This window comes from Lethenteron reissneri, chromosome 41, assembly GCF_015708825.2.
Source record: "Lethenteron reissneri isolate LAM-NWPU_2019-01 chromosome 41, ASM1570882v1, whole genome shotgun sequence".
Lineage (NCBI taxonomy): Eukaryota > Metazoa > Chordata > Hyperoartia > Petromyzontiformes > Petromyzontidae > Lethenteron > Lethenteron reissneri.
The window spans coordinates 11,360,855-11,388,480 of NC_083819.1; the positions used below are offsets into that span (position 1 = coordinate 11,360,855).

The 27,626-nt window shown below is 49.1% G+C and overlaps 1 protein-coding gene across 1 annotated transcript; it reads left to right on the forward strand.

The window, feature by feature from the left end:
* The first annotated feature begins 73 nt into the window (after positions 1 to 73).
* LOC133352623 (protein FAM98A-like) lies at positions 74 to 27,596 on the forward strand. Its single transcript, XM_061568378.1, has 8 exons — positions 74 to 411; positions 624 to 772; positions 5,278 to 5,412; positions 5,908 to 6,089; positions 16,973 to 17,053; positions 17,790 to 17,906; positions 18,430 to 18,597; positions 24,275 to 27,596. The coding sequence occupies exons 1-8, from the start codon at positions 359 to 361 to the stop codon at positions 24,527 to 24,529; spliced, it is 1,140 nt and encodes a 379-aa protein (XP_061424362.1). The 5' UTR covers positions 74 to 358; the 3' UTR covers positions 24,530 to 27,596.
* Positions 27,597 to 27,626: the final 30 nt, after the last annotated feature.

Consider the following 27,626-nt stretch of genomic DNA (forward strand, 5'->3'; position numbering starts at 1 on the left):
CACCGCCGACTGTTTATCTCCGGGATCACGGTCGCATGACGTAATTTACTCATTCTCCACCCCCCCCCCCCCCGGAGGCGTGACGTCACTACGCGTTTGACACTCGGGCCTGCCGCACGCTGCCGAGACTGCGCGCCGAAGAAAGTTGTCCCTCGCCCGCCACCAACCCGCACCAACCCCCCGGTGGTGCGAGCGAGAACTTTGCAAGGCCTGCACCTTAACGTCACTTGATTCGGGCGACGAGTGAGGAGACCTGAGAGAGAGATAAGAGAGAGAGAGAGCAGGGGCCGCCTAGGCGAGCGAGGCCCGGAGTGAGGAGCGAGGCACGCGTGAGGGAGCCGGGGAGTTGCTGCGCGCCATGGAACTCGCGGCTCTCGGGGGAGACGCGGGAGACGCCATCCGCGACCTGGGGTGAGGAGGACGCAGAGACCACCTCGTGGGTGACACGAGGGGAGAGAATAGCGCAGCCCCAACGGCAGTGTCGGGGCAGTCGGCACGTTTCATTTCACCCTTCGTCTTGTCGGCGTCTGCGTGTGCGCATGGCCAAGAGTGAGCCCGGTGCGTGCCTCATGTCTGTCCCCCTTGCCCCCCACCGTGTGTGTGGCCGTGCCTGCGCAACCCAGGTACGCGCTGCCCGCGGGCGGCGTGCAGGACGTGTGTCAGCTGGCGGACGGAGGCCCGGCCTCGCCCGACTTCACGCAGCTCTGTGCCTGGCTCACCAACCAACTCCGCGCCGTGTGCACTCTGGAGGAGAACCTCACAGCCACCAGCGGTGAGACCCCCCTCGCCAGCGATGGGCCTCGCTGCGGATGAGGACGTTGAATCGAGAGGTCTTTGGTTACGCAGTCGAGCAGGGGGTTATCGGCCTGCCTCGCATTTTCCGTGGACCCTGAGAATCATTCACAGCCGTGTCGTTGTCCGCCTCCAAGAGGACGTGTTTTTGTGCAACTTTGCATATGTGCGTGGTGGTACATACTACACCTGGAGAGATGTTCATCATCGGACCAGATGGTGCAGAGGTGGGGTACATATTGCTCCGCCTGTTTAACAAGAAAAGTATTTTTGCTGAGCCTCAGGATACTGTTCAGGAGGGTCCTGCCAACTGTTTGCATTAGGAGGGGGCAATGCGTAATTCAAATAGAGTAATTTACAAGTAATTTTCAACTTTGGGATGTTTGGCCGACACCATTTACTTCGTAATTGGTGTCGGCATGAGAGGAAACTCATGCTGAACAGGGGGAGAACATACAAACTCCACACAAAGGCACCTGATTTTGGAATCAAACTAAGGATCATTTTACTGTGAGGCACGAGAGTGACACAGCTGCCCCACCATGCCACCCAAAACAACTCCCCATCCATCGTGGCCCATCTTCAGCTGGGTAACCCCTTGCAGGTTCTGTTAGTCGACCCCTGATGGTTGCCCCAACCCTCGAAGCATTTGTGACTGCAGCTTGTCACATCTGAGCCATTGGTTAATTTCTATACCTGTCAACAACCCATACGGTTTACCCGTATTCTTGTACAGGGAAATTGAGATTTCAGGTCCAAACGGCGTACAGCTGTTTCCATACGGGCAAAATAAATATCTGTGTTTCTCCCGTGAGATAGGACTTCGTAGGATTAACGTTGACTAATAAGGTCTGAATTGGTCTGTAATAAAGTAGGGCACTGATAAAGGGTTGATAGGTATGCAGTTCACAACTATAGACTGTATCACGACATTTACAAGTACTGTATTCACAAATTAACCTGGGCCTTTGCAAACAAACAGGCGCTCGCTCACAGCGCTTCCCCTCAACAGTCATATGTATTCATACTGGAGGAATGCGATGAGCTATGAAGCTCTTTTTTTACACAGATGTTCCGTATTGGTCTGGAATAAAATAGGCACTGATAAGGGGTTGTCAGGCATGAATTTATACTCTTTGGTTCTTTCGGTAAAGTCACGTAGATCGAAAATAAAAATAATAAAATACAAATAGATCACGACGTTTCAATCGCAACAATAAGCGATCGTCTTTAGGTGAAAGAAACAGACTGCTGTGGACGAGGCCTTATACAGTGGTACCTCGGTATACGTCGTTAATTAGTTCCAGAAGGTAGGACTTATACCGAAAATGATGTATACCAAACAAATTTTTCCCATTAGAAATAAAGGCAAAGGAAATAATCCCTTCCAGAGTATAAGAAATTTTATTTTATATGGCATATTATACATTAATGGGGTTGTATAAAATAATTTAGACGCTAATTATTACTAAAATGCATATATAAATTAAAATAAATGCATAAATAAAGAAATACAAATTTAATTTTACACCACTTTGCCTTGCTGAGAGGAGTTGATAGCCTGTGAGGAAGGGGGGGAGGAGATGTTATTTTTGGAAGGAGAGTCCCCTTCCATTAAAACTTTAGGAAGCTGAAATTCTGGGGTTTTTTCTCTTTTTTGTGTCTTTTTTCTTGACTTGGACCTGGTTGAGGCTCACCAGGTTTGAGTTTTACTAAAAACTTGCCCATTGAAGTTTGGTTTTGCCTTCTTCTAAGAATGTTCCTGACGTGGGACATTGTCTGGTCAATCCACACAATACTGTTACGGCTTGTTAGAGCCGTAACAGTATTGTGTACGCTGGTACTGTCCGCGGTGACTCATCCCGACCCATGCAAGTTCTAGCAAGCGCGTCGTATCCCAAGCAAGATGTCGTATCCCAAGACAATTTTTTCTTGTCAAAACACGATGTATACCAAATTGGATGTATTCCTAAGCGGTCGTATACCGAGATATGACTATATTTAACACCATGAACACACGTTGTGCTTACCTGCACTAGCGGACATACGTCAGTAGGGGGTGATATGTGGGCCACCGAGGTTCCCCAGACCCCAAGAGGGGGGCTGGGGGAATATTCTAGGATCCCCTGGAACACTGGAAGGGAGGCGTGGCCGGGGGCGGAGAGACCCTAGGAGGTGTATAAAAGCCGGACCCCTGAACGGGTTCGGCAGTCGTCCTCAAGCCGAAGACAAAAGACTCGGCTTAGAATAGGACCCTGGGACCCTCAGACCCGCTGTCCTAAGGGCCGGGACTGAGGTGGGACAGTGGTCGAACCCTGGGTACCCCCAGACCTGACGTCATTGTAAGGGCCGGGACTGAGTGGGCCAGTGGCCAGGACTCGAGAACCTTGGCTGGGTCGGGTCAGGATAGCCTCCCCTAGGGCCCCTAGCCAGAGGGGTGAGTGAAGAGTGGGCCCCAGTGTTAGGAGGCACGATAGCCCGGAGGCCATACCTCCCCAGGTAGCGAGTGTAAGGGGCCATTACCCTTCATAGTAGGGACTTTGCATTGAGTTATTTGTCAAATAAACGGTTGCCTCAAGTACCGGTTCTCCCTCGTCTTTGGGCTCACTACATATAGACCGAGAGGGGGGGAAGGGGGGTGCCGCATCGGGCAAGAGAGTGGGGGCTCGAGATTGTGAGAGATTAGCATGTAGGGCATGTGAGAATGAGAGTGCAATCCAAAGGGCATGTGAGAGTGAGAGTGTGCAATAAAATGAGACTACACGAGTGTGCAATGAAATTAGGGCATGTGCGAAAGAGTTTGCAATCCCACAAGGGCTTAGGTGAGAGAGAGAAGAAAGCTGAGACATCAAACTTAGCAAAAGTTAACAATGCAATGCAACTCAGAGAGTCGGCCGACACAACAGTTAAACGTTTACCTGGTTCCCCAACAGCATTACACACATTTTATTTCATTCGTTGCCAGATTGCGCCATCTTGTAAAACGTAGATGTTTAAAACAATGTAAGATTTGGAAGTGTGGGCCATTATGTGCCAAATACCATGAGCCCCTGACATCTTTACATATGTAGTGACTGGGAATGTCACTGTGTCGTGCCGGGTTTGCGAGGCCACCCCAGACACGGGGTGTAGTATCAGCCCTAGTGGGGGCTTGGGTGAGCTCTGGTTAAGTGCGGTGGCACCACGCACAGCGTGCGGTGCGGGCTCCCGTTGAGAGAGCGAGAGAGTGTCAGCCAGCTAGGGTTACGTTGGAGGCATGATACTCTGGCTGACCTGGGGACATGTGACCGGATGATACTGGAGGGGAGCCACCGGTAGAGGGAGCAAATGGGTGGTCACATGGTCCGAGAAGAACTCTCGAGATCCTTCGGGCAAGGGCGAGAGAGATCGAGAAGGTGGGCGGGGCGAGAGGCGGAGCCAGCCCCGGCCCGGCCCGATATAAGGGGGCCCTGAGAGGGGCTCGGGGTTCTTACTGTTGGAGAGGCAGGAGATCCACGTCAAGCTTAAAGAAGCCTCCAGCCACGCGGTCCGGGACCCAGCTTGTGGTCTGGACCGGGATAGCGGAACCGTGTCTAGTTCCGACGTAGCGTGGTTAGTTCGGTGGTCACCACCCGAGAGTATGTTGTGTTAATAGCTTGGAGTATGTTGTGCTAAGAGTTAATAAACATGTTGCTCCCAAGACAATGTCTGCGACTCAGTTGGACTCACTACACATACAATGAAGTCATGACTTTAGAGGAGCGCTTGGAATGCACAAATAAATTATCTTCAGAATGGTAAAATGGAAGCTACCCGATTTGCAGATATAGTTGACTCTCGATAATTTTCTGCGCTAGTTACGGTGAGGATGCCCGCGGATAATAAAAAAATCGCAATTAATTAAAAATATAAATTTTCCACGGATCTCTGCCAAAAACACTAATATAGGTACAAATTCAGTTTAAGTTTCTCTGCCATCGCAGAGTTTCGTAAATTAAAACTCACAAAATGAATGATGGGATGAATCACTCAAAATGAAGCACAACTGACGATATTGATTGTTACCGTTTCGATTAAGAACGAATACGAACGACCGACCGATGCGTGTCCTCGGTAATTAAAACACTTTCCTGCTCCCGCACAGAAGACTTGGCCCACTAAGTGGATTGCAGCAGAGCCACGCCAATCAACATCAAACTCTGCCCACTGTTGCAAAGATATGCAACGACTGTACTCTATAGGTTATCGCATGGATTTCGGATTAACCTGAGCACATATTCGGTTTGAGCACGTGACTTGTAATAAGCCAAGAATAACAATGTATAACTGTTTTTAATTATGATTTAGCGGTTTTAGCACAGGGTTGCTCCAACTTTGGGGTGCTCGTGTTTGAATGGGGAGCGATACTCACATGACACTTACTGCATTTTGTACTACGTTGTGTACTGTGTTGTGTACTGAGTTATGTACCGGGTTGTGTACCGTGTTGTGGACTGTGGAACACAGATCCCGAGGAGGCGGAAACCTTCCAGCTGGAGGTGAGCGGTCTCATGGCGGAGCTGTGCTGCCCGTACCCGGCGCTCACCACTGGTGACGCCACGCAGCGGCTGAGCTCGGCCCAGCCCTGCCTGCAGCTCCTCTGTAAGCAGCACCCGCGTGGTGGAAAGGCAATTGCCCTGCTCGAATAGGTGGCAGTGCAGCGAGAGATGCGAGAGCTATAGGTGATGGGCAAGAGGGGTGGGAGGTAGGGGACATGGGGAAGGCAGATATTGGCCTAGGAAGTAGGAAAGATAACTATTAAATAGCCACATTAAAGGATAATAATTAAATGGAGAGCAAGCGTAAAACAAAGAGGTCCTTCTGGTTATAAACAAAGAGTGGGGATTAGGACAGGGGTGGGATGGGGGATACAGCAGAGATAAGCTGCATGGCTGAGGAGGAAGATACAAAGGAGAGGGGTGAACAGTGAAGAAAGGGTCGGGGCTGGAGGTAGAGAAGGTGAGACGGGTGAGGCGCATGGTGTGAGACCACACTGGTGGGCAGGCATGGAGTTAGCAGAGGCATGGAAGTCGGGCGTAGCACATCAATGTCTCCCTCCTTGTAGTGTGTCACCGTGTCCCTCACTGCCGTGCACAGTGTTCCTCGCGACGGAGCTGCAGGCAGCGCGCGTGCTGAGGGCAAGGCAGGTGTCCCAGCAGGCACCGCCAGCGCAGGGAGAGCTCAGCGCTGAGCTCGGAGCCATCTGCTGCTGTCTGGGGCTGGGGGAGCAGCCGGTGGCTGACGATTTCGCGTGCATCTTCACCCCTATCCAGGACAAGGTGCATGCTCTAGCGTACAGCTTGTGCACCGTCGGCATTATGGGTTACGGTTTCTGCAGACCACCCGCGAGGTCTGCAATAAATGAATGAAATCAGTTGCAATAGGTGGGCAAGCAGAGAGCAATTCTAGGAATATCCATTGTTGTGCTGTGCATCTATGCTCCCCTGTCTATGCTCCCCCGACTTCACCGATCCGCAATGACCAGCATGGTGAAGTCATGTCATGTGGGCATAACTTTGCGCTGCCATGAAGTCTACTTCTACATATGTATTGTTTGTTGTGGAGGTGCATATACTGTATTTGAATTACCATAGACATCTTATATTTAGCTTTGCAACTTTAAATTACTTTTGAAGCCACCAACCATCCAGTGTGGTCAATTATGATCTAATAACCGCCAAAATCATCATGGCTGATTATAATTTAGGGATCCGGGTTTAAGAAGCACAAACATTCTAAGTCTTTGCCAAATATGCATTCTCTTATGTCCAAGTGTCTTGATGCTCATGGCAATGAGCATCAAGACACTTGGCTCAATGGTTCATGGCTGTGTGGACACAGAAGTGGCACTGCTGAGGTGTTGGATTCAGTATGAAAGAGGAATCTCCTGTGTAGCGACGAGATTTTCCAAATACAATTACCGCAGTCTGGCTCTTAGCATAAGTTGGTACGTATACATTTGTAGGGCGAAATTTGTTAATTTCTTGAATTGATAAGACGGAGCAAAGCAATGATTTGTCTTTAAGAGCTGAAGAGTGTGTAGGTTAGTTTTTTGTATTTAGTCCTTTAATGGTTGAGAAGACCGATAATTTTGCCTCTTGGTTGGTCCACAAAGAACTCAGTTTTCGTGTCTGTACAGGCACCCAGAATGGGTGACTGTTTTTTATCTACTTAAGTGCTCATAAGACAAAAATGAAGAACATTTATAGCATTTCAGGAACGTGTTAAATCCTATGTCAGCTGACTTAACGTGACTAAGTCATCCAATTCAAGAGTCTATTTTTTTTTCCAGTTGTCATGTGAACCCATCACTATTACATGTGTAATGCGGGCGCGAGCGACCTCCCGGATATGACGTCACGAGGAGGTGGAGTTATGTGACGTGGGAGCAAGGTTCGGGTCCTTAGGGGAGGAAACCGGAAGGAGAGAGGAGAGAGTGGGAGACTGAGCAAGGGTAAGGCCACGTAGGGCGAAGCTAGGGGAGAGTGGCGCCGTCGGCCAGCGGTGACCAACTAAGGGAGCAACAGCGGAGCTGCGGGAGGAGACAGCAGTGGGGCTGCTGGAGAGAGAGAGCGGTTGAGGAGCTGCAGCGAGTATAGCCGGGGAGGCTGTGTATGGGAGATAGCAGCAAGGCTGCTAGGAGCTACGGGAGCGACAGGGAAACAGCCGCGAGGCTGTCCGAGGCTACGGGAGCGACACAAGGAGAAGCTGCAGCGAGTACAGCCAGGGGGGCTGCGTGAGGGTAACAGCAGCGAGGCTGCTAAGAGGCTACAGGAACGGCGGAGATCAACAGCGGGGCTGTTAGCGGTGACGGGTGTAACAACAGCGTCGGCACCGTGTGGAAAGTCTCAAAGGAGGACAGCCGTGTGGGAGACAGCAAACGAACCGAATAAAGGACACCAAGCCAGACATCGTGGTCGAGTCTTTTATTACATTGCTGTCAGAAGTGCAACGGCATGTCGAAGCAAGTGAGAAAGAAAACTATTCCGGCGCCAGCATCGGCTTCTTCGTCCGACGACGACGACTTCCCTCCAACCATGGATTCTGTTGGGGTGGTGGAGGAGAGCCTTGCTGAAACGAGCGCGGGGACTGGAGTTGAAGATGTCGCCGTGGTGTCGGGCCCGCCAACAACATCGGACGCTGATCCGCGATGGCAGCAGATGGCGGAGCAACTGGAGACTCTCAAGGACGTCCTGGCGCAGTTGAGTCATCTCGTCACGCCAAAGGCGGCGACGGTGAGAGCTGAGAGTGCTCCACAGGCCGCCACGTTGTCTTCGCTTCCGACGCCATCGGCCACGCGGCAGGAGGCCGCCATCTTGCGCGTTCCGCGGCGGGAAACCACCATCTTGACCACGCCGCGGTTCGACGCCATTTTGAATTTACCACCGGAGGAGCCATCGGTGGAGGGCGGCGTAAAGAGAAGTCGGAGTCGCCATCTTACCACAGTCAAGGAATTCGCCATCGGCGGCGATTGGAGTGCTTTCGCCTGCAGATTCTTGGCGGCGGTCCTTTCGGCGAGGTGGACCGATGCTGAGGCCTTAGAAGTGTTGCCGACTCTTCTGGACGACGAATCAGTTCGATTTTTTCGTTCCATAAAGGCCGAAAAGAAGAAGACATTATATGGAGTTTTTGAAGAAATGGCCGACACCTACGAGCCACCTGACGATGCGCATCGGCGATTTGCTCAACGACAACGAGCGCCCGATGAATCGCCCGTTGCATACAGGGGTGCGGTGCTTGATTTGGCCATGGCCGCATATCCAGAGACAACACCTGAACTGCTCGAGCCTCTCATCTTGGGCAAGATGCTCGAGCTGTCTCGGGATCTTGGGATTCCCATTCCTGTGTGTGGGCATGAGAAGCTCACTTCCCGGGCGGCGGCAAAATGTCTTGATGCACAATTCAACCTCCGACGGTGGAAACAAGTCACGGCGTGGACGGGGGGGCCCGTCGCAGAGGGTGGCGCTCTGGGTTGGGACCCTACGAAGGCGGTCTACGTGCCGGATGGGGGGGGCCCTCAGGAGCTGACGGCCGCCTCCGGTCCATGGTCGGGACGCGGCGGGCCGGGCCCGCGCGCTGCACTACCGGCACGGGGCCGGCGGGATACAAGGCCTGCGCTTCGGCGCAACGACGTCGAATACTTCCGCTGCGGGCGGAGGGGCCACTACGCAAAGGACTGCTGGGCCCGCATCCCGGGTCCGCCGCAACAGGAGGCCTCATCAACGGACAAGCCGACCAAGGAACCTCCGAAACAGGCAAGTCGGCACGCACCAGACACCCGGCAAGGCTTTGCACCTCACCCATCACCTTCGTTGCGCGATTCAAATGTTGTTGTTGAGGAGGGGCCATCGACGGAGCCTTGTCGCTCGGTGACGCAGTGGCGCAAGTTGGCACGGAGGTTTGTCGCGGCCGCTACGGGTTCGTCCACTGTACCGGGGTCTATACAAGGTGTGGACGTGCGCATTTTGGTCGATTCCGGAGCGTCCGCGACTATTATTTCGGATGTCATCTTAAACAACTACGCTGGTTTGGTCGTCTGCGTGCGTATCTGGACGTTAATTTATTTACGGACCCGCCCAAACAGCTCGCTCTGATTCGATGAAAATAAAACAGCCGGCAAAAAGCCACAGCTCACTTTGATTCGATAAAAATAAATAATTAACACGCCCGGAAGAGAGCGATAGCATAGGTTTGGCAAGGTCTGCGCCGCAGTGCTGCAGTGCACTGTGGGCGCAGACCCTGCGCTGTGTGAGTGTGGTGTGTATGCAAGTGTGCGAATGGTAGTTACGCTAATATTACGTATATTTATGTACTAAAATGGGTGCTGCGTGCTGCGATTAGTGGAGTCCCCAAACAACTTTACCTTACGAGTAGGCAGGGGTGCTATACAGTAAGTCTTAGCGGACTGAGCTGGCAGCTTCACCTGCCGGGACCACGGCCAGTTGCGTAGCGCACCCCTACAGTTTCGCACATGGGTCAATACCCCCATGGGGCAACCCAGCTGACTGTTTGATGGGTACAATGGGTACTATCCGGCTTATTACCATTATTATTTATTGACGTTCATCACGTCTCCATGGACGGCATGCTGCTGCTGGTAAGGGCATGTGTTGCATAATATGCAGCATGTGTCCGTGTATCATGTTTGCCACGGATGCAGTTGGCGTTACTGTACATTTATCATGTTTTGGAGTGCCAATCCCATGCACTTTGAAATGTAATAAGCTGTCTACAAAGGTTGCAGCCTGGCCCCCGCCGCTGTCACTCTCTGGCCGTTGCACAAGCCATATCGGAATTTGCGACATGCTAAGACAATGAGTACAGTGCGACACCACCTGGGTAACTCCCGGGATCAAAATGGCCATTGGAAAGTGATCGCTTTTTTGAGATGATTATGGTACTACCACAGGGTATTGTGAACGGTTCAGGAGGAGGAGAGGTCTGGATTTGTAAGTCTCACAGTACCGGTAAGAAGCGCCGGGTGGGGTATGCCCTCCACTGGGGTACAAATTATGTCATTATTAGTATACGATCATGCAATGTTTCTATCTGCAAGCTGTCATAACTCAAACGATCCCCGTTATTGTTCGATTGAGAAATGGAGTGACCCACACCTCTGATACCATATGTGAGGAACCCAAAAATCTGATGCATATGTAAAACACCCACAATGGGAATACGTAAACGTTAAAACAACAACAAAATACATTTTAATATAATAAAAAATAGGTGGCCCCATAGCGGATCTGTCTGTGTGTGTACATACAGACGGAGGATGCAGGGGCCAACCTGTGTGCGATCGGAACGGTGCAATTGCTGACCAATGTCACTGTGGATGGCGCACACGCTGACGCACACCGGAGCTGTGTCTTTGCGATGCAAGGACATGGTGGATGGTGGAGCGCATATGGATGGTGCGTTACGAATAAAATAAAACAAAACAAACCGCTGGAAGCAGCCATGCGAGCAGGCTACCTTGAGAGGGATCGCGAATGGGTTGCGTGTCTGGAAGAAGCCTCGCTCTTTCAGATGCCGTACCAGCTTCGTCAACTCTTCGCTACGATTCTGCTGTATTCCATGCCAGCAGATACGAAGGCTCTCTGGGATAAATTCTACGACGAATTGGCTCGCGATTACGAGTACCAGTACCGCCAGCTGACCAACAAAGAAGAAATGGTAAATCTTCTTGGTTCTTTCGGTAAAGTCACGTAGAAGGGAAGTAATAAAATAATTCTCACGACGTTTCGGCCACAACGCAAGCCACTGTCCTCAGGTGAAAACCAGGTCTGTCGAGGCGACAGCGTCTGAATGAAACAGCACACGTGCTTGGAGCATATATATGAGCTGGGTTGGAAGGGGGGTAAGGGCGCCTTGACAAAAGAATGTGCATATCAAGAGCAATTTAGCATATTTATGGGAAATGCAGGTATGTGATTAGTACTACTTATACCAGTGCATTATGCAGGATTAGCAGCACCAAAGGGAGGGGATATGGTAAATGCAGGTATGTGATTAGCACTACTTATGCCCGTGCATTATGCAGGATTAGCAGCATCAAAGAAAATTAAAGAAATGGTAAAGTTCAAGACCCTTCACAGCCTCCACGAGCTCCTCACGGCAGTTGGGATCGCTCTGTCGGACTTTGACGACCTCCTGCAGCTTTCCGAGTACCCACACTTGGTCTTGGACTCGCTGCTTGAGAACAACCATATCCGCCGCGAATTGGACACGAAGGACTTCCCATTTCGACTTCGGCGCAAACAGTTCCCCATTGTCCCAGCCTTCGCGATGACCATCAACAAGGCGCAAGGGCAAACTGTTCACAACCTGGGATTATATCTACCAACGCCATGCTTCTCGCACGGCCAACTGTACGTGGCACTATCACGAGTCACGGCAAGATCCAACATCAAGGCGCTTATTGAGGGACCTGACGACGAGGAGGAAGACGGAGTGTACACGAAGAATATCGTGTATCGCCAGATATTTCAATAAGTTGCATTATATATTTGAATAAGTTGCATTCTTTAATATTGTCGATTGAGCGTCTCATAAAAATGCATATAACCTCACAAAAATAAACATAAAACAATCACCAAAACATGTCTTTTGTGTCCAGCCACTTTCAACTCCCCACCAACCAAGCATGTACACACCGCCCGCGAAGCGGGCGGCGACTGCTAGTTTTCCATCTGTTGGGCATCCCACCCGGAGCCGTGCGTCCGGTTTACGGGTCGTGCGTCGCTGCGAACGGGGGTAGCATGGGCATCGTGGGCCAGGTGGACGCTAAAATATCTATTGGAGAGGTGTCGGCCTCGGGCATTGTGTTGATTTCAAGGTCCTTGGCAGTTCCTTGTTTATTGGGCACTGATTTCCTGGCTAAGATGACTATTTTGATCAAAATTAATGAGAATTGTATTGAACTGCCAGGTGGCCGTCAAATCTCGTTTCTGCCGTCGCCCTGGGGGCGACCTGCTTCAGCCGCACAAGTGCAGGCGCTGTCCGTGGCATCTGTTGACATCCCACCTGGCTCACAGATGCTTATTCCCTTGCGGTATCGGAAGCCCCTGCCTAATCGGCTAGGAGCGGTTGGGGTTTTGTTGTCTCCGTCAGCCTCGATTACGGCCGGATTGGCGCTGGTTGGGGCACAGACCATCGTCCGGCCGGATCAATTACCGTTTTTACAGGTGCTCAATGCGGGTGCGGAAAACGTCTGCGTCCCGGCTGGTACGGTTGTGGCACATGCCACGACGGCATTTACGGCTCAGGATTGTTCGCATAGCCAGGGGGTGGTTGCTGGTGTTTCTGAGCCTGTGGCTTCAGATGATCGCTGGATTGCTAACTTATGTGACGGAAATTCTTCCCTGTCCGTGGATCAACGTGGTGCGCTTCGCAAATTGTTATTGACGTATTCGGATGTGTTCAGCTCCAATGATTTGGATTTGGGACGCACCTCGTTGCTTTCCCATCACATTGATACAGGCGACGCTGCCCCTATTCGGTTGAATTCGCACCGAATGAGTCCCGCCGAACGGGAACACGTTCGGGGGGCAGTGGAAGACATGTTGGCTGCGGACATTATATCGCCATCTAACAGCCCATGGGGGCGCGCCTGTGGTTTTGGTTAAGAAAAAGGATGGCACATTGCGATTTTGTGTTGATTTTCGCAAATTGAATAAGATATCGGTGGCAGATGCGTATCCCCTGCCGCGTATGGACGACTCCCTCGATGCGTTATCGGGGGCGAAGTTCTTTTCTATACTGGACCTCTCTTCGGGATTTTGGCAGCTTCCCCTTGACGAGCCCTCATGGGAGAAAACCGCATTCCGTACGCCGCAGGGGTTGTTTCAATTCAACTGCCTTCCGATGGGGCTGAATGCGGCCCCTGCCACATTTCAAAGGCTGATGGAGCTCGTGTTGACGGGGTTGCAGTGGGAGACATGTCTCATATATTTGGACGATATTATTGTCTTCAGCCGCACATTTGATGAACATTTAAGGCGGCTGGAGACGGTGTTCACGAGGATGCGCTCCGCGAATTTGAAATTCAAACCAAAGAAATGTCACCTACTGCAACGCTCCGTCCGTTATTTGGGGCACATCGTGAGTGCTGAGGGGGTGTCCACGGACCCAGAAAAAACGGCGTGCGTCCGGGATTGGCCAACTCCGGCCACCGTGGGGGATGTACGTCGGTTTTTGGGATTTGCCTCGTATTATCGAAGATTTGTGCCGAATTTTACGACGATCGCGAGGCCCTTGCACCTCCTTACGGGTAAGGGACGTAAGTTTGCGTGGGGACCGCCGGAAGAGGCGGCCTTTCAGAGTCTGCGCGATCTGTTGGCTACGGCCCCAACATTGGATTATCCCGATTTCGATCGCCCATTCATTCTTGATACGGACGCGAGTGACACAGGTATTGGCGCGGTATTATCCCAGTCTAAAGGGGGCGTAGAACGCGTCGTGGCGTATAGTAGCCGGGTCTTGTCTCCCGCGGAAACCCGCTACTGTGTCACTCGCAGGGAACTCCTAGCCGTTGTTTTTTTCCTACGTCAGTTTCGACCGTACCTGTACGGTCGTTCCTTTGTCGTGCGTACGGATCATGCGGCCTTGCAATATGCGCTTAAAATGGATCAGCCATCCGGCCAGTTGGCGCGTTGTTTGGACACGCTGCAGGAATTTTCCTTCCAAATTCACCATCGGAAGGGGGTGCGCCACGCCAACGCAGACGCACTTTCCAGATTGCCGCAGCGCTCCCCTTGCAAATGTGCGTCGGGGACGCATAGATGTACGCCCAGTCTATCCCCCCCTCAGCCGCTGGCGTTAGCTGTCGAGAAGTCGGATGCTCCTATGGAACCGGGGCCGACTGACGGGGTTTTGAATCTGCCGCGGTCTGTTTGGATACGGGAGCAGATGATGGATGAGTCGTTGTTGTCCTTGCGGAAGCGATCTAAAGTGGAGAATGGGAGTCCGGGTACGGATGGGGTACCGGAAACCGCGCTCCGAGATGGTCTGCTCATGTGGAGGGAAGGTCTCCAGGAGCGCTGGCGTCTGGTTGTGCCTGCGTCCCTGCGATACGAGTTGATTAGAACTCTCCATTGTGACACGCTATTACATCTGGGTGTGCAGAAGACCTTGTTGACGTTGCAACGTCATTACTTTTGGCACGGCATGGCGACAGATGTCGTGGGGCACGTCCGCGCGTGCCCTGATTGTGCCCGACGTAAGCCACCTAAACATCCTTATGTGCCGCCTATACAGTCAATTCAGGTGTCTCGGGTTAATGAATTGGTGGCACTGGACATTTTGGGACCTTTCCCACCATCGGCGAGGGGTAATAAATATTTGCTGGTTGGGGTCGAGTACCTCTCCCGTTGGCCGATGGCCTGGCCGTTGCCCGACCAATCGGCCGCGACCATTACCGACGCCTTTTTGTTCGGGTACGTTATGGATAAGGGTGCGCCTGAGAGACTCCTCACGGACCAGGGCCGAAATTTCTCTTCTAAATTATTGGCGGAAGTGTGCGCGGGCCTTGGGACTAAGAAAGTACGGACGTCCCCATACCATCCGCAAACGGATGGTATGGTTGAGCGGCTAAACCGGACATTGTCTGCCATGCTGTGCCATACGGTGAGTGAACAACAATCGGATTGGGACCTGCACATCCCGGGGGTGCTTTCGGCGGACCGGATGACTCCTCATGCGGCCACAGGTTATTCGCCGTTTTACCTTATGTATGGTCGGGAAAACGTGCCGCCGATGGATGTGCAGTTGGGAACCGGTGTGAGGGGACCTCGTAAACCACTCCCTGATTACATTCGGGACACTGTTCGCCGGGTCTCGGAGGCGCGAAAGAGTGCCCGCGCGGCTACGGCCAAAGCCCAGGCCCGGAACGAGAGGTATGCACGACGTTCCAAGGGGGAGTGCCCCTGGAAGGTTGGGGACCTGGCCTGGCTCCATTGCCCGCAAGTGCGGCCGGGTACCTCTCCTAAATTTCACAAACCTTGGCAAGGGCCCGTCCGCCTCATTGAGGTTCCCAACCCTCAGTCGGCGCGTGTCCATATTGGATCTCGCCGCTGGTTTGTTCACATGTCGCGCTTGAAACCATATGTTGCTCCCCTACATGATACGTCATCTCCTAATGTTGCCTTGCCGGGGTCTGTTGCTGCCGACTCTCCCCTGCCTGCGTCCATTGATCTTGCGGGAGCGCCTGTTGTGCCTGTTCCAGACAGACCGGCCGTGACGCCGCAGGTGACGAAGAGCCCTGCTCGGAGGGTGCCTGCCAGGACTGCGGGAGCTCCGGGCTCTGCGGCCCTTCCGACCCCGTTGCAGGCACAGTCGCGGGACACGTCCGGGGCTAATTCTGCAGGGACACGGGACGTTGGTGGACCTCCAACATCGACAGGAGGATTACGCCCTGTCACTCCTCGACCTCCGTCACGTTCCCGCTCTGCGGATGGGCCGCCGACCGTCCGGGACGGGCCAGCGACCCGCACACGTTCTAAATCCCTTGTGTTTCGTTGATTGTTATGTTGCATTGTTGTTCTTACTGTTATATTTATTGCCTGCTTCTTGTACGTTCGTTGATTGTTATGATGTGTTGATTGTTCTTACTGTTACTTACTGTTACTGTTATACTGTTATATTGCATGCTTGGTGTCCTTTGGTGTGTCAAGGTCGGTTTCGCCCGCATTACTGTTGGTTGGTATTGTTCAGCCGAGGTCGGCTGCGTTTTTCTCTACGGGGGAGGGTGGTGTAATGCGGGCGCGAGCGACCTCCCGGATATGACGTCACGAGGAGGTGGAGTTATGTGACGTGGGAGCAAGGTTCGGGTCCTTAGGGGAGGAAACCGGAAGGAGAGAGGAGAGAGTGGGAGACTGAGCAAGGGTAAGGCCACGTAGGGCGAAGCTAGGGGAGAGTGGCGCCGTCGGCCAGCGGTGACCAACTAAGGGAGCAACAGCGGAGCTGCGGGAGGAGACAGCAGTGGGGCTGCTGGAGAGAGAGAGCGGTTGAGGAGCTGCAGCGAGTATAGCCGGGGAGGCTGTGTATGGGAGATAGCAGCAAGGCTGCTAGGAGCTACGGGAGCGACAGGGAAACAGCCGCGAGGCTGTCCGAGGCTACGGGAGCGACACAAGGAGAAGCTGCAGCGAGTACAGCCAGGGGGGCTGCGTGAGGGTAACAGCAGCGAGGCTGCTAAGAGGCTACAGGAACGGCGGAGATCAACAGCGGGGCTGTTAGCGGTGACGGGTGTAACAACAGCGTCGGCACCGTGTGGAAAGTCTCAAAGGAGGACAGCCGTGTGGGAGACAGCAAACGAACCGAATAAAGGACACCAAGCCAGACATCGTGGTCGAGTCTTTTATTACACATGTATGAAACAAAACGATGAATCTGAACAAATGAGCCACCTTCATGGGCATCTTCTTTGTGGACAGCACCCCTGGCTTTGTGTTAGTGACTATACGTAAACTGCATGCACTATAATTTTTCACTTATCATTATCACTATTTTATGCATGTATTGTGAGCTCAATTGATATTAACAGACAAATCTTGAATCTATGCAATATGGGACCAGTTCGTATAAGACCAGTCGTTATGCACTCTTGTATGAAGCTGATTGTGGTAGTTGGTGCGCGATTCCCCATGCTGTCACTGGGATGCAGGTCGTGCAGGTGCTGGGCAAACTCCCGGGGGCCACGGTCGAGAAGCCTCTCCTGCAGGCCGAGCTGTCACCCCCACAGTGGGCACGAGCTACACCACACCACACTCGCACCACACACACACACACCATTCACATTGATAACCACACACACCATTCACATTGATAACCACACACCATTCACATTGCTAACCACACACATTCACACATCAACCACACCACTCTGACCACACACTACTCACACCGGTCACACACGACACCACTCAACCAGTCAATGCTCACTCACTTGACACACACTTATCACTCACATTGTTCCACCACCAATCACCATACACACATCACAAACACCACACACATACTCATCGCACATACACACCAAACATCCACTCACCAAAACACACACCACTCACACCATACCTTTAACACCCTCCCACCACTCACACAACTTCCTGTAGTGGTGTAGTGGTGATTACTTGGTTGTAGTGTAGGATTGTGGTAGAGAGGAGTGGCTGTATGGAGGTTGTGGTGTGGCTATTGTGATGTTGTGTAGTGTTAGGTGGTTTGGTTGTTTGGGGATTTGGTGGTGGTGGTGTGAGATGGTGTGCAGTTGGTGTGTTGATGTTGTGGTGGTATGGTGGTAATGTGATGTGTGTGGTGGTGTATCATACTATGGTAGGTTGTGTTGTGTGGCAGCGTCATGTGGTTGCATGGTGGTTAGTGCACTTCTACAATACTAGTAGCGTACGTTTAATACCTGTGTGCCAACTACTGTCGGGGCTAATAGTGCAGGCTTTTTTTCTGTATGTGCGTGTTGTTTTTAGGAAAGGCTGGAAAACATTAATCAAGTGATGCTCAGCGAGTATGAACTGCGGAGGAAGATGTTGCTGAAGCGTCTTGACGTCACAGTGCAGTCCTTCGGCTGGTCTGAAAAGGCTCAGGTATGGAAAGAATGAATGAACATGAGCTGGACTATTACCATCACTCATGCTCCTCTACTGATATCTCTTGCGCTGACCTCAACGATAAACACTCCTGAGAAATGGCCTTTAATTACCACTCTGTCGACACCGCACAATGTGCTTTTCCAGCTGCTGCTTGTGCAGCTTTAACAACAAAGTGGCTGAAGTTAAAGTTTTCTTTTCCATTCCCAATTACATTGCAAACACATGGTGCTAATGGCACACCTGCAGTCCTTTCTCTGTGGACAATGCAACAGCCATGCAGTTGACCAACAGAACACTTGAGTGCCTTATTTTATCTCTGATGGGAGACCCATATTCACACTTTCCTATCTGGTGCCAACCCTGAGCACACTAGTTGTGAGAAACAACTTGAACACGGGTGGCTACCCAGCATGCACACCCAGCAGATCAGCAGTGGTGGCTCGGTGCCTTGACCCAGGCATAGCAGATCACGATCCAACAACCACCGCCTCTGTCTGTCTGTCTGGCGCGTAAACAGATGCACGTGGACTCGGTGGCACGTGCGTACGTGCCCAAGCGCGCCGCCCTGTCCCCACGGCCGTCCGTGTCGCTGGCCCACGTGCTGGCGGCGCGCGCCGACCTGTCCCGCATCGTGAAGACGACGGGCGGCGAAGTGCGCGCGCACACGGCCTGCTCCGTCAACAAGGTGCTGTCAGCACACCCCTTGCCGTTTCAACTTGTTGTTCACTTCCAAACCTCCAAATTTGATAAGGCATCAATTTGGAAGTTCTCTTGAATAGTTTCCCAGTTATCACCAGTTCCTCTTTCTGCCTTTCATTGTAATTCAAAGCATGTGCAGACTGAAGGGCACACGCATTAGAGAAAACACGCATCAGGTTAATGACATCATCTGAACCATTAAGAACTGGGCTTGGACAGGATAAGTCACTTGTAGGGATGATGGGAAGATGGTCAAGAATATTGCTGAGTGGCAGTCAAAGACTGTAGTGCGTCCGAAAGAAGGTCCACCGAGGTGATAGAGCGATGAGAGCGGTTTGTGTGTTTGTGGGAGGATTGTTACATCGCAGGATGGTGAGAGGCGGCGGCTTTGAGGCCTTCATCCAGCAGTGGATTGACCATGGCTGATTTTAATGACCATTGGCAGTAGCTGCACTTCTGTAAATATTTTTGGTTTTGCAATTCTTTGCAAGTTCATTACTTGTTAACAAAGTAATAACTTTAAATAATACAAAAATGAATTGCAATAAAAAAAAATTGTATTCTATTACTTTATATATATTATTTGGGTCTTTCGGTAAAGCCATGTAGATAGAAAAATAAAAAATACTAATATCACGACGTTTCGATCGCAACACAAGCAATCGTCATTAGGTGAAAAATATAGCGGGAGAGCTGCTGAAGCAGGATGTTATATAGGTTTGGGATGGGTGTAGCCCAAGGGTAAATGGGCTGGGTGAGAGATGGAATTTGGGTGTAAATGTAAGATCGGAGAGCTGATATACCTCCAGACTATGAAGCTGTGGAGGTGGCCATTGTATTATGAGAGATTAGCATGTCAATCTGTTAATGTAAGATTACAATGGCCACCTCCACAGCTTCGTTGACGTGGAGGTATATCAGCTCTCCGATCTTACATTTATGAATTCCTGCAGTCATGAAAGCTTTAAGTCAAGATTTCCTTATATAGTTATAAAATCTAAATGGGAAGGACATGTTGGAGTAGACGGGCAGCCTGTTTAATAACTTAGAGTAGCAGTAAACTGCAAATCAGACCGAGCTTTTATGCTCGTCTCATAATATACAGTAACATTCTAGATTTGAAGTTTTCGTGACTGCAAGGATCCATATTCTTTGGTTCTTTCGGTAAAGTCCCGTAGGTAATAAAATAAAATATAAATAAATACATTACATCACGACGTTTCGATTGCAACACAAGCAATCATCAGCAGGTGTGACAACCACAGCAAGAACATTTTTACTGAAGTGGGAGAGATGCCAAGGTTAGGGCAGTTAAATAAGTCAGAGAGGGGAGGGTGGGGAGAGGAGGGTGAGCGCTGTAGGGACGCTGAGAGCAAAGAAGCAACATGATTGCTGCCAAGATAGATGATGGCGCCCAAAGCAAAATAGCCGCACTGCTAAACGCTGAGGATGCAATTGTAATGCGAGCAAGGATTGAGGGGGGGTTGGAGTCTGGGTCACGTGGGGAATGGGTGGAGTTAGGGTCACGTGGGGGAGAGGATTTGGGGAGAGAACTGGAAGGGGAAGGGGGAGTTGAGACGGAGTGAAACACGAGGAGGCCACGCTGGGCAGGATGGAGAGAGTGGCGCGATCGCCACGCGGTGGGAGACGTCGACACCGTCAGCCATCGGTGTCAGACGCAGAGAGCTAGCGGCTGTGGGAGGCTAGCTGTATACGGGGCAGAGTGAAGCTAGAGAGTGGAGCAGCGGTGTGGCTGCAAGGCGGAGCAGCAGGGAGACTGCCTAACAGAGCAGCAGGGAGACTGCATATCGGAGCAGCAGGGAGACTGCATATCGGAGCAGCCGAGGGGCTGTGGAGAGGTTGTCGAGAGGGACGCGGGCCTGAGCGAAACGCCATGGTATCGAGATTCTACGAACCCAATAAAGGACAACGGAGATCGACATCTGAGAGAGAGTCCTTTATTACACAATTAACTCGGTAAGATAGACTAGTACCCGGTAAATAAGATGGAACAACTATGAACAGTTCAATTTTACTTGGTTAATAACATCTTTCCAAGATTGCTCAATTTCTATCTATCATCTCGGTTGAAGTTCTGTCTATGTTTATATATCTGGATGGCTTCATGAACAAATCTTTGATGGTAGCCAGACGGCTTGCAGAGCACCTTGGTCTCTCCTACTATGGTTAGGCACTGCCTTACCAACACTTACTTCACCTGGAATGGTACTTTCTACAAACAAAACGAAGGTACACCCATAGGTTCCCCCTTATCTCCAGTGATAGCGAATGTTTTCATGGAGAAATTTGAAACCGATGCCATGCAGACATCCACCCTACGTCCTTCCTTGTGGAAGAGATATGTGGATGACACTTTCGTCATTTGGCCACATGGCCTGTCAGCATTGAACCAATTCCTCAACCACATCAATTCCATACACCCATCCATCAAATTCACCATGGAAGTGGAGAAGGATGGTAAGCTACCATTCCCTGGATGTTTTGTTTGAGAAGAAGCCTGATGGCTCTTTGGGATATTCTGTCTACAGGAAAGCCACCCACACAGATTCCTATCTGAAACCTGAATCCCACCACCATCCGGCACAGAAGAATTCCCTCATCAAAACCCTGCACCATAGGGCCCACTGCATTTCTGACCAACACCACCTAACCAGTGAATTGGAATATGTACACCAGGCCCTCTAGATGAATGGATAACTCGGACCGTACTATCCGCAAAGCTGTTTCTCCAACCATGGAGAAACAACCCCATGAGACTCCGATCAAAACCATCACGTTATCATACATAGCAGGCATTACCAAAAAGATTGCCAAAATCTTAAACAAACACAAGATTCAGATCCGATTCAGTACAGTACACAAAATCCGTGATCTAATCCCATCTGTGAAGGATGTTATTCCTGACTTGCAATACCCTAGAGTCTACAAACTAAGTTGCATCTGTGGTGATTGTTAAATTGGGGAAACGAAACGTCATGTCTCTGACCGTATCCGCGAGCATAAGTCAGATCTGAAACACGGCAGAACTAATTCCTCCGCCGTTGCTGATCATTGCTATCATGCTGGGGGCTCTCATGATATTGTTTTCTCCGAGACCAAGGTGCTCTGCAAGCCGTCTGGCTACCATCAAAGATTTGTTCATGAAGCCATCCAGATATATAAACATAGACATAACTTCAACCGAGATGATGGATAGAAATTGAGCAATCATTGTAAAGATGTTATTAACCAAGTAAAATTTAACTGTTCATAGTTGTTCCATCTTATTTACCGGGTACTAGTCTATTTTACCGAGGTAATTGCATCCTCGGCGTTTAGCAGTGTGGCTATTTTGCTTTGGGCGCCATCATCTATCTTGGCAGCATTCATGTTGCTTCTTTGCTCTCAGCGTCCCTGCAGCGCTCGCCCTCCTCTCCCCATTCGCCCCCTCCCTTCCCCCCCACCCTCCCCTCTCTGACTTATTTAACTGCCCTAACCTTGGCATCTATCCCACTTCAGTAAAAAAATCCTTGCTGTGGTTGTCACACCTGCTGATGATTGCTTGTGTTGCAATCGAAACGTCGCGATTTAATTTATTTATTTTAATTAAAAAATTTCACTTACGTGACTTTACCGAAAGAACCAAAGAATATACAGTAACATTCCAAATATCCACACTCCAATCATCTGCAAATTCCTGTACTTCGCAGATTTCGCACGGTTCACGACTACTCCCAAAATCCATGGAACTGTTGAATTCTGCATGGAGTGGCATAGGATTTTGCACACAGCTTCATGATCCCAGCAATCTAGCATTCAGTTCAAGCCATACGAACCACAATGCACAATTGACATATGACCCTAACCTTGGCTTCGACGTAAAAAGAGTACTGGGTGATGACTGTGGTGCAGGTTCGAACAGCTGCTTGGTGGAGTCACTCATTTCAGGCATCTCTCCATGGTACAGGCATAGCCCGTTTTACGCCCAGGATGTGTTCCTGAAAACCAGAACATCAATCGAAAGCACTTAAATCAAAGCAAAGAGATGGGTTGTGGATCGTTACCTGCTATAGAACCTAAAAAGGACACTGATTAACTCATTGCGTATCTCTGCTGTACATTCACCGGTGTGAAAAGTAAGTATATTATTGATATTTTAAGATATATATCACCTTGTCTATTATACTATATGTATTAGTTTATTATATAAAAATAGTTTTACACTTGTATAAAAACAGTCGCCATAATACAGTACAAGAGATCTCCGATATACATAGGGGTTGGGGTTCCGGAGAGTTGTGACTTTTAATGAAATAATTTATAATGGGGACTTTTCCCCCATAGGAATACATGGAAATGGGGAGTGGATAGCGATCGTGACTGCAGGAATCCATCCTCTTTGGTTCTTTCGGTAAAGTCACATAGGTAGAAATAAAATTAAACAAATCACAACGTTTCGATCGCAACACAAACGACCGCTTGTGTTGCGATCGAAACGTCGAGATTTGTTTAATTTACTTTTATTTCTAACTACGTGACTTTACCGAAAGAACCAAAGAGTATAGCATAAACATTGCCTTTGCGAGGCAAAGCGAGGCAATATTTCCCCAACAATGGAATTAGGTAGGGATAAGGGACCGTAGCTCAGGGAAATGTTGTGTTTCATACCAAGCAACCACAATACTTACCTTATGTACAGAAAACCATGTACTATACTGTACAACACAATGTATACATTTATAACCGTTAAACAGCATTTATACTGATCAAACACTTAATTTAAAACCAATTTTATGAGCATTTAGATGCAGCCCTGTACACTTTAAAAGTTTTCCTTCATTAATATAAAACGTATTTGTTAAAATTTTAAGCAATGACTCAAACAGAAAGCCATTTTTAGTATAAAAAAGCACAACATCTTATACAGCATAAAAAAAAATGTCTTAACCTATGATTTTTATGATCTTACCTTGCGAAGTTGCGACAATATTTAGCGACTAAGTCCGCGCCGATTACAAAGAGCACTCGGTACACGCGCGAGAGAACACGATGAGACTTAATAGATGGCGGCACTTGGCGCAAGTTGTACAGTACTTCTACACCCCCCCCCCCCCTCCCAGAGCCGACTTCAGCCAAGTCGAAAATGATCATTTAAAACTATAATCGTCACTGGTATTGGCCGTGAGCGGCAATCGAAGTCCGCGCGCCGGGCTCATAACGCAGCACGCTAACCGCTACGTACTCATGCACAAATGTTTTCGACTCAAAAACGACATAAATTCGTTGACATTTTACGTTGTGTTCCTCAAAAAATCGGCATTGTGAGTGCGCAACAACTTATATCGAGACAACGTATATCGGGGACCCCCTGTATGTGGGAAAGAAAATATGAATCGAGGACACAGGAAAGACTAGCCAGTCAGGGATGCTAATGCTTGGGCTCCATCTGGCACCATTACACGTAAAAAAACGTGGGGCTTCATTGCTAAGTTTAAAAATGTCGAGTACGTTATGGCGGGGTACACAGAACGTTCAACGGAATTTGGTATCAATAACTTGAGTACGTTACAGCAAAATTACGTAAACTGGGAGGGTGTAAATCAGCATTTTACTGGATGTTGGTGCTAATCTGTTCGTGTGTGTGTGACCCATGTGCTGTGCAGGTGCTCATGGGACAGGTCCCCGACAGGGGTGGCCGTCCCCGGGAGATGGGCCCTCCCGCTGCCGACATGCCCTTCTGGCAGAAACGGCAGAACGACCCACGCGGAGGCCGTGGTCGAGGAGGCGGTTGGCAGGGGGGCGGCCGGGGGGGCCAGGGTGGGGGCCAGGGTGGGTGGCAAGGCGGTGGCTACAGTGGTGGCCGTGGGGACTGGGGTGGGGGTGGCCGTGGAGGGCGGCGTGGTCAAGGCAAATGGTGACGTCACTGAAGCTTTCCGTGAGCATGCACCACGCTCCGTTATTGCGTGGAATTTTTATTTTTTCAAGAGTACCACTTGTGATGAATGATCAGCTTGGGTATTTTAATACCACTATAAATTAAAATGCTTCCCTTTAATGTAGTTCACACGATGCTGGTAAAGTGAAGCTGGTATACAAATTTCGACTAATTGAGGACCCTTGTGCAGAGAAGTATTTTTTGTTGCATTTGAACGAGGGGGAGTGGTTATGGAAAGAATAAGTGCAAAAAGTTAGAGACGTCAACAATGGTTTTGCAAAATTTAGTTCGCCCTGCATCCCTCAAATAAACTAGCCGAGTGCAGGGTTCATCGCGTGTGCGATTCCCTCCCTGTTTTTCCAAAGTCAATTGTAAGACATTGCAAGTGTTTCCCAGACGATATATTTTAAAATATTGAGCTGGGCAATGTGTGTTTTTACATTTTCTCCTATCCTGCACACATTTCTTTTAGAGGCTATCAGAATATCTTTTATGTTGGCTTACATAAATTATTCGTCCATATGAAAGAAGAAGATTCTATAAATTGTGAAGTCATGAATTAATTTACTATTGTAGACATTTGTTATACACTGCAAAATCTTATTGAATCACATTTAACAAAGTCGATTTCTTTTATATTTACATTATTTTGAGTTATGACTGTGATTAAGTGTAGCCTGCGTTTGTTGTATTATTTTAAAATATCACTCCGTTGTAGTTGGTCAACATTAAGATACAGTCTATTTCAGTGTTATACGAATGATCAAGTATTGCTGCTGATGAATGGCTGTAGAGAATTGAACCATTGTTTTTCACAGCATATAGAGCATTATAAAGTTAGGCCCTAATCCACTGCGCTTGCCCCGTCTTAGTTGTGTTTTGTTTACTGAATGGAGTACACAGACACACAGCAAAGCCTCCTCGTGCTGGGCAGGACGACAGCACTCGGTAACAGATCTTGGGTCAGTTCATGTCCGCACCGTTCATTTAACCAGGTGAGAGCATGTCAGATTTCAGTACTATTTTTGAAGGATATGGAGATGCCTTCATCCAACAGTGGACTGATTATGGCTGGTGATGATAATTTAGAAAATAGGTAGTCATTTAAGTGGGAATACTATTTTGTATTTGAATATTTTGTATTTAATGTGTGCCGACACTTGCAGATAAACAGCTTGTGAGTGCTGTGATCTCTGACATCCACGATACAGCAGTCACTTTGCTCTCGGAAATCGACAGGTCACTGGAGGAACTGAACGGCCAACTGCAGCAGGGGTGGCACAGTGCTTGGGTTTGCTTCCCAACTCGGGTTCCTTTCTGCGTAGAGTTTGTATGTTCTCTCTCCGCCTGTTCTGATTTTTTTCTCTGAGTTCTTCGGTTTTCTCCTGTCGCTAAAATAAACTGGTATTGGCCAAACATCCCAATTCTGAAAGATTATATTAAGATTATTCAATGGGGATTACACAACTTTTTAGGACACTCCTGAAAAAGAATTGAAACTCGGTGAAACTTTCCTGGGTAAACAGGCGTAAATAAATACTAAGTAAACTTTTATTTTACCAGGTAAAGCCCACTTAGCAATTTTTTCAGAAGTGATCTGGCCACAAACGAAAGCTGAAGTGGCTTATCACGTAGAAATGTATCGCAGCCAAATTTTCTAAACTTGTTTTTAAATATGGAGGGAAAAACCAGAGCACCTGGAGAAAAATCCACACGACTACTGGGAAACTCCAAATATACAGGCGTCAGTGTTGGGATCGAACCCACAACCTCCTGTATACCAGGCAAGGTAGTTAACATGTCACCACTGTGGCGCCACATTGTCTCAGTGAAGAGACTTGACCACTGCTGTGAGCCACGGAATACAACAATGTTACATCTTTGACACATCTTAATGTTGCCAACAAGTTTTGTCTTCAATAAGAGGGCATAAAGATTGTCTCTTGTATTCTGTCAACAGATCCTGTAGGCAGGGTGTGAACAACTTTCGGAAATGGAATATCTAAATATTTTCACCTGAAATGAGTAAATCTGTTAGCGTGGCGTCGTGATGAACTGTTCACAACAGTTGAAACCTCATCTTTCAAGCAGAGTTTGGCGACATTCTTTTGAGTGTGAACGTAAACCCTATGCACACGGGGACGATGCTTGAAAGTAACGTTTCCTTGAAGCTGTGCTTCAGAAGGTCAGGTTGCTGTTCATCTCATTCTAAGTGACTTTCTTAGGAGCACCATTTGAATAGCTGCCTTATTCATTCAATAATGTTCCAGGTTTTATTCTCACCCCATAAACTTGTAAACCCGTTATTTGCATCTCTATTGTTGTGTAGACCTTTCTCCTTGGTGTGATCATTATTTAATTAAAGAAATAATTATCTCACACTGCTACAAGAAACAAACATGGTTATGCATTTTTGTAAAGCTGAATTGTGTAATGACATCACAACAGTCTGTTTCTATAATTTATCCGATGTTTTCCAAATGAACATTAAACATGCAAAGTGCATTCCTTATTGGCTCGACCATTTATTTGTACCAATTCCTTGGCTTGCAATCTGAATTTCTGGAGTTTGACTTTGCAGAGGAAGAGAGATGGTGAGGATAGTTTGGGTTATAATATGAAACTAGCTCTAGTAGCTGCACAATAATGATTTAAGCCCAACATCAATCTCAATACTTATTTTGTTTGTTGACAATGCTGAGCTTCTTGCCTGCTCATGGTTGTATCGCGAGCGACATCTTGGAATCCAGTCTCACAAGTCTCAAGTCTGGATCTCGAGAGAGAGAGAGGTCTGGACTCGCAAGCAGGTGTAACAAAAAAAAATACTCCTGTAGCATATGATGCAAAAGCATGACTTTAGCCACAACAGTGACTATTATCGTACACAATGGTGATGTGCTGCTGTTATCCAGACAGACAGGATACAGCATAACAAACGTGCACATGCAGTGTTTGACACCTGCTGTTATCACACGCTTTCAAGGTGCTTTGTCCGAGGGTATTTTAAAATGTAACCCTTATTGTATTTTGTTCGTCTTTAAAATGTATTTGTTATGAAGTTCGATATTCGGCATAATAAA

Coding starts and splice junctions, on each gene's coding strand:
- LOC133352623 (XM_061568378.1), top strand. CDS start 359: ATGGAACTCGCGGCTCTCGGGGGAGACGCGGGAGACGCCATCCGCGAC. Junction 6,090..16,972: donor TCACCCCTATCCAGGACAAG/GTGCATGCTCTA, acceptor ACTGGGATGCAG/GTCGTGCAGGTGCTGGGCAA. Junction 17,054..17,789: donor AGCTGTCACCCCCACAGTGG/GCACGAGCTACA, acceptor TGTTGTTTTTAG/GAAAGGCTGGAAAACATTAA.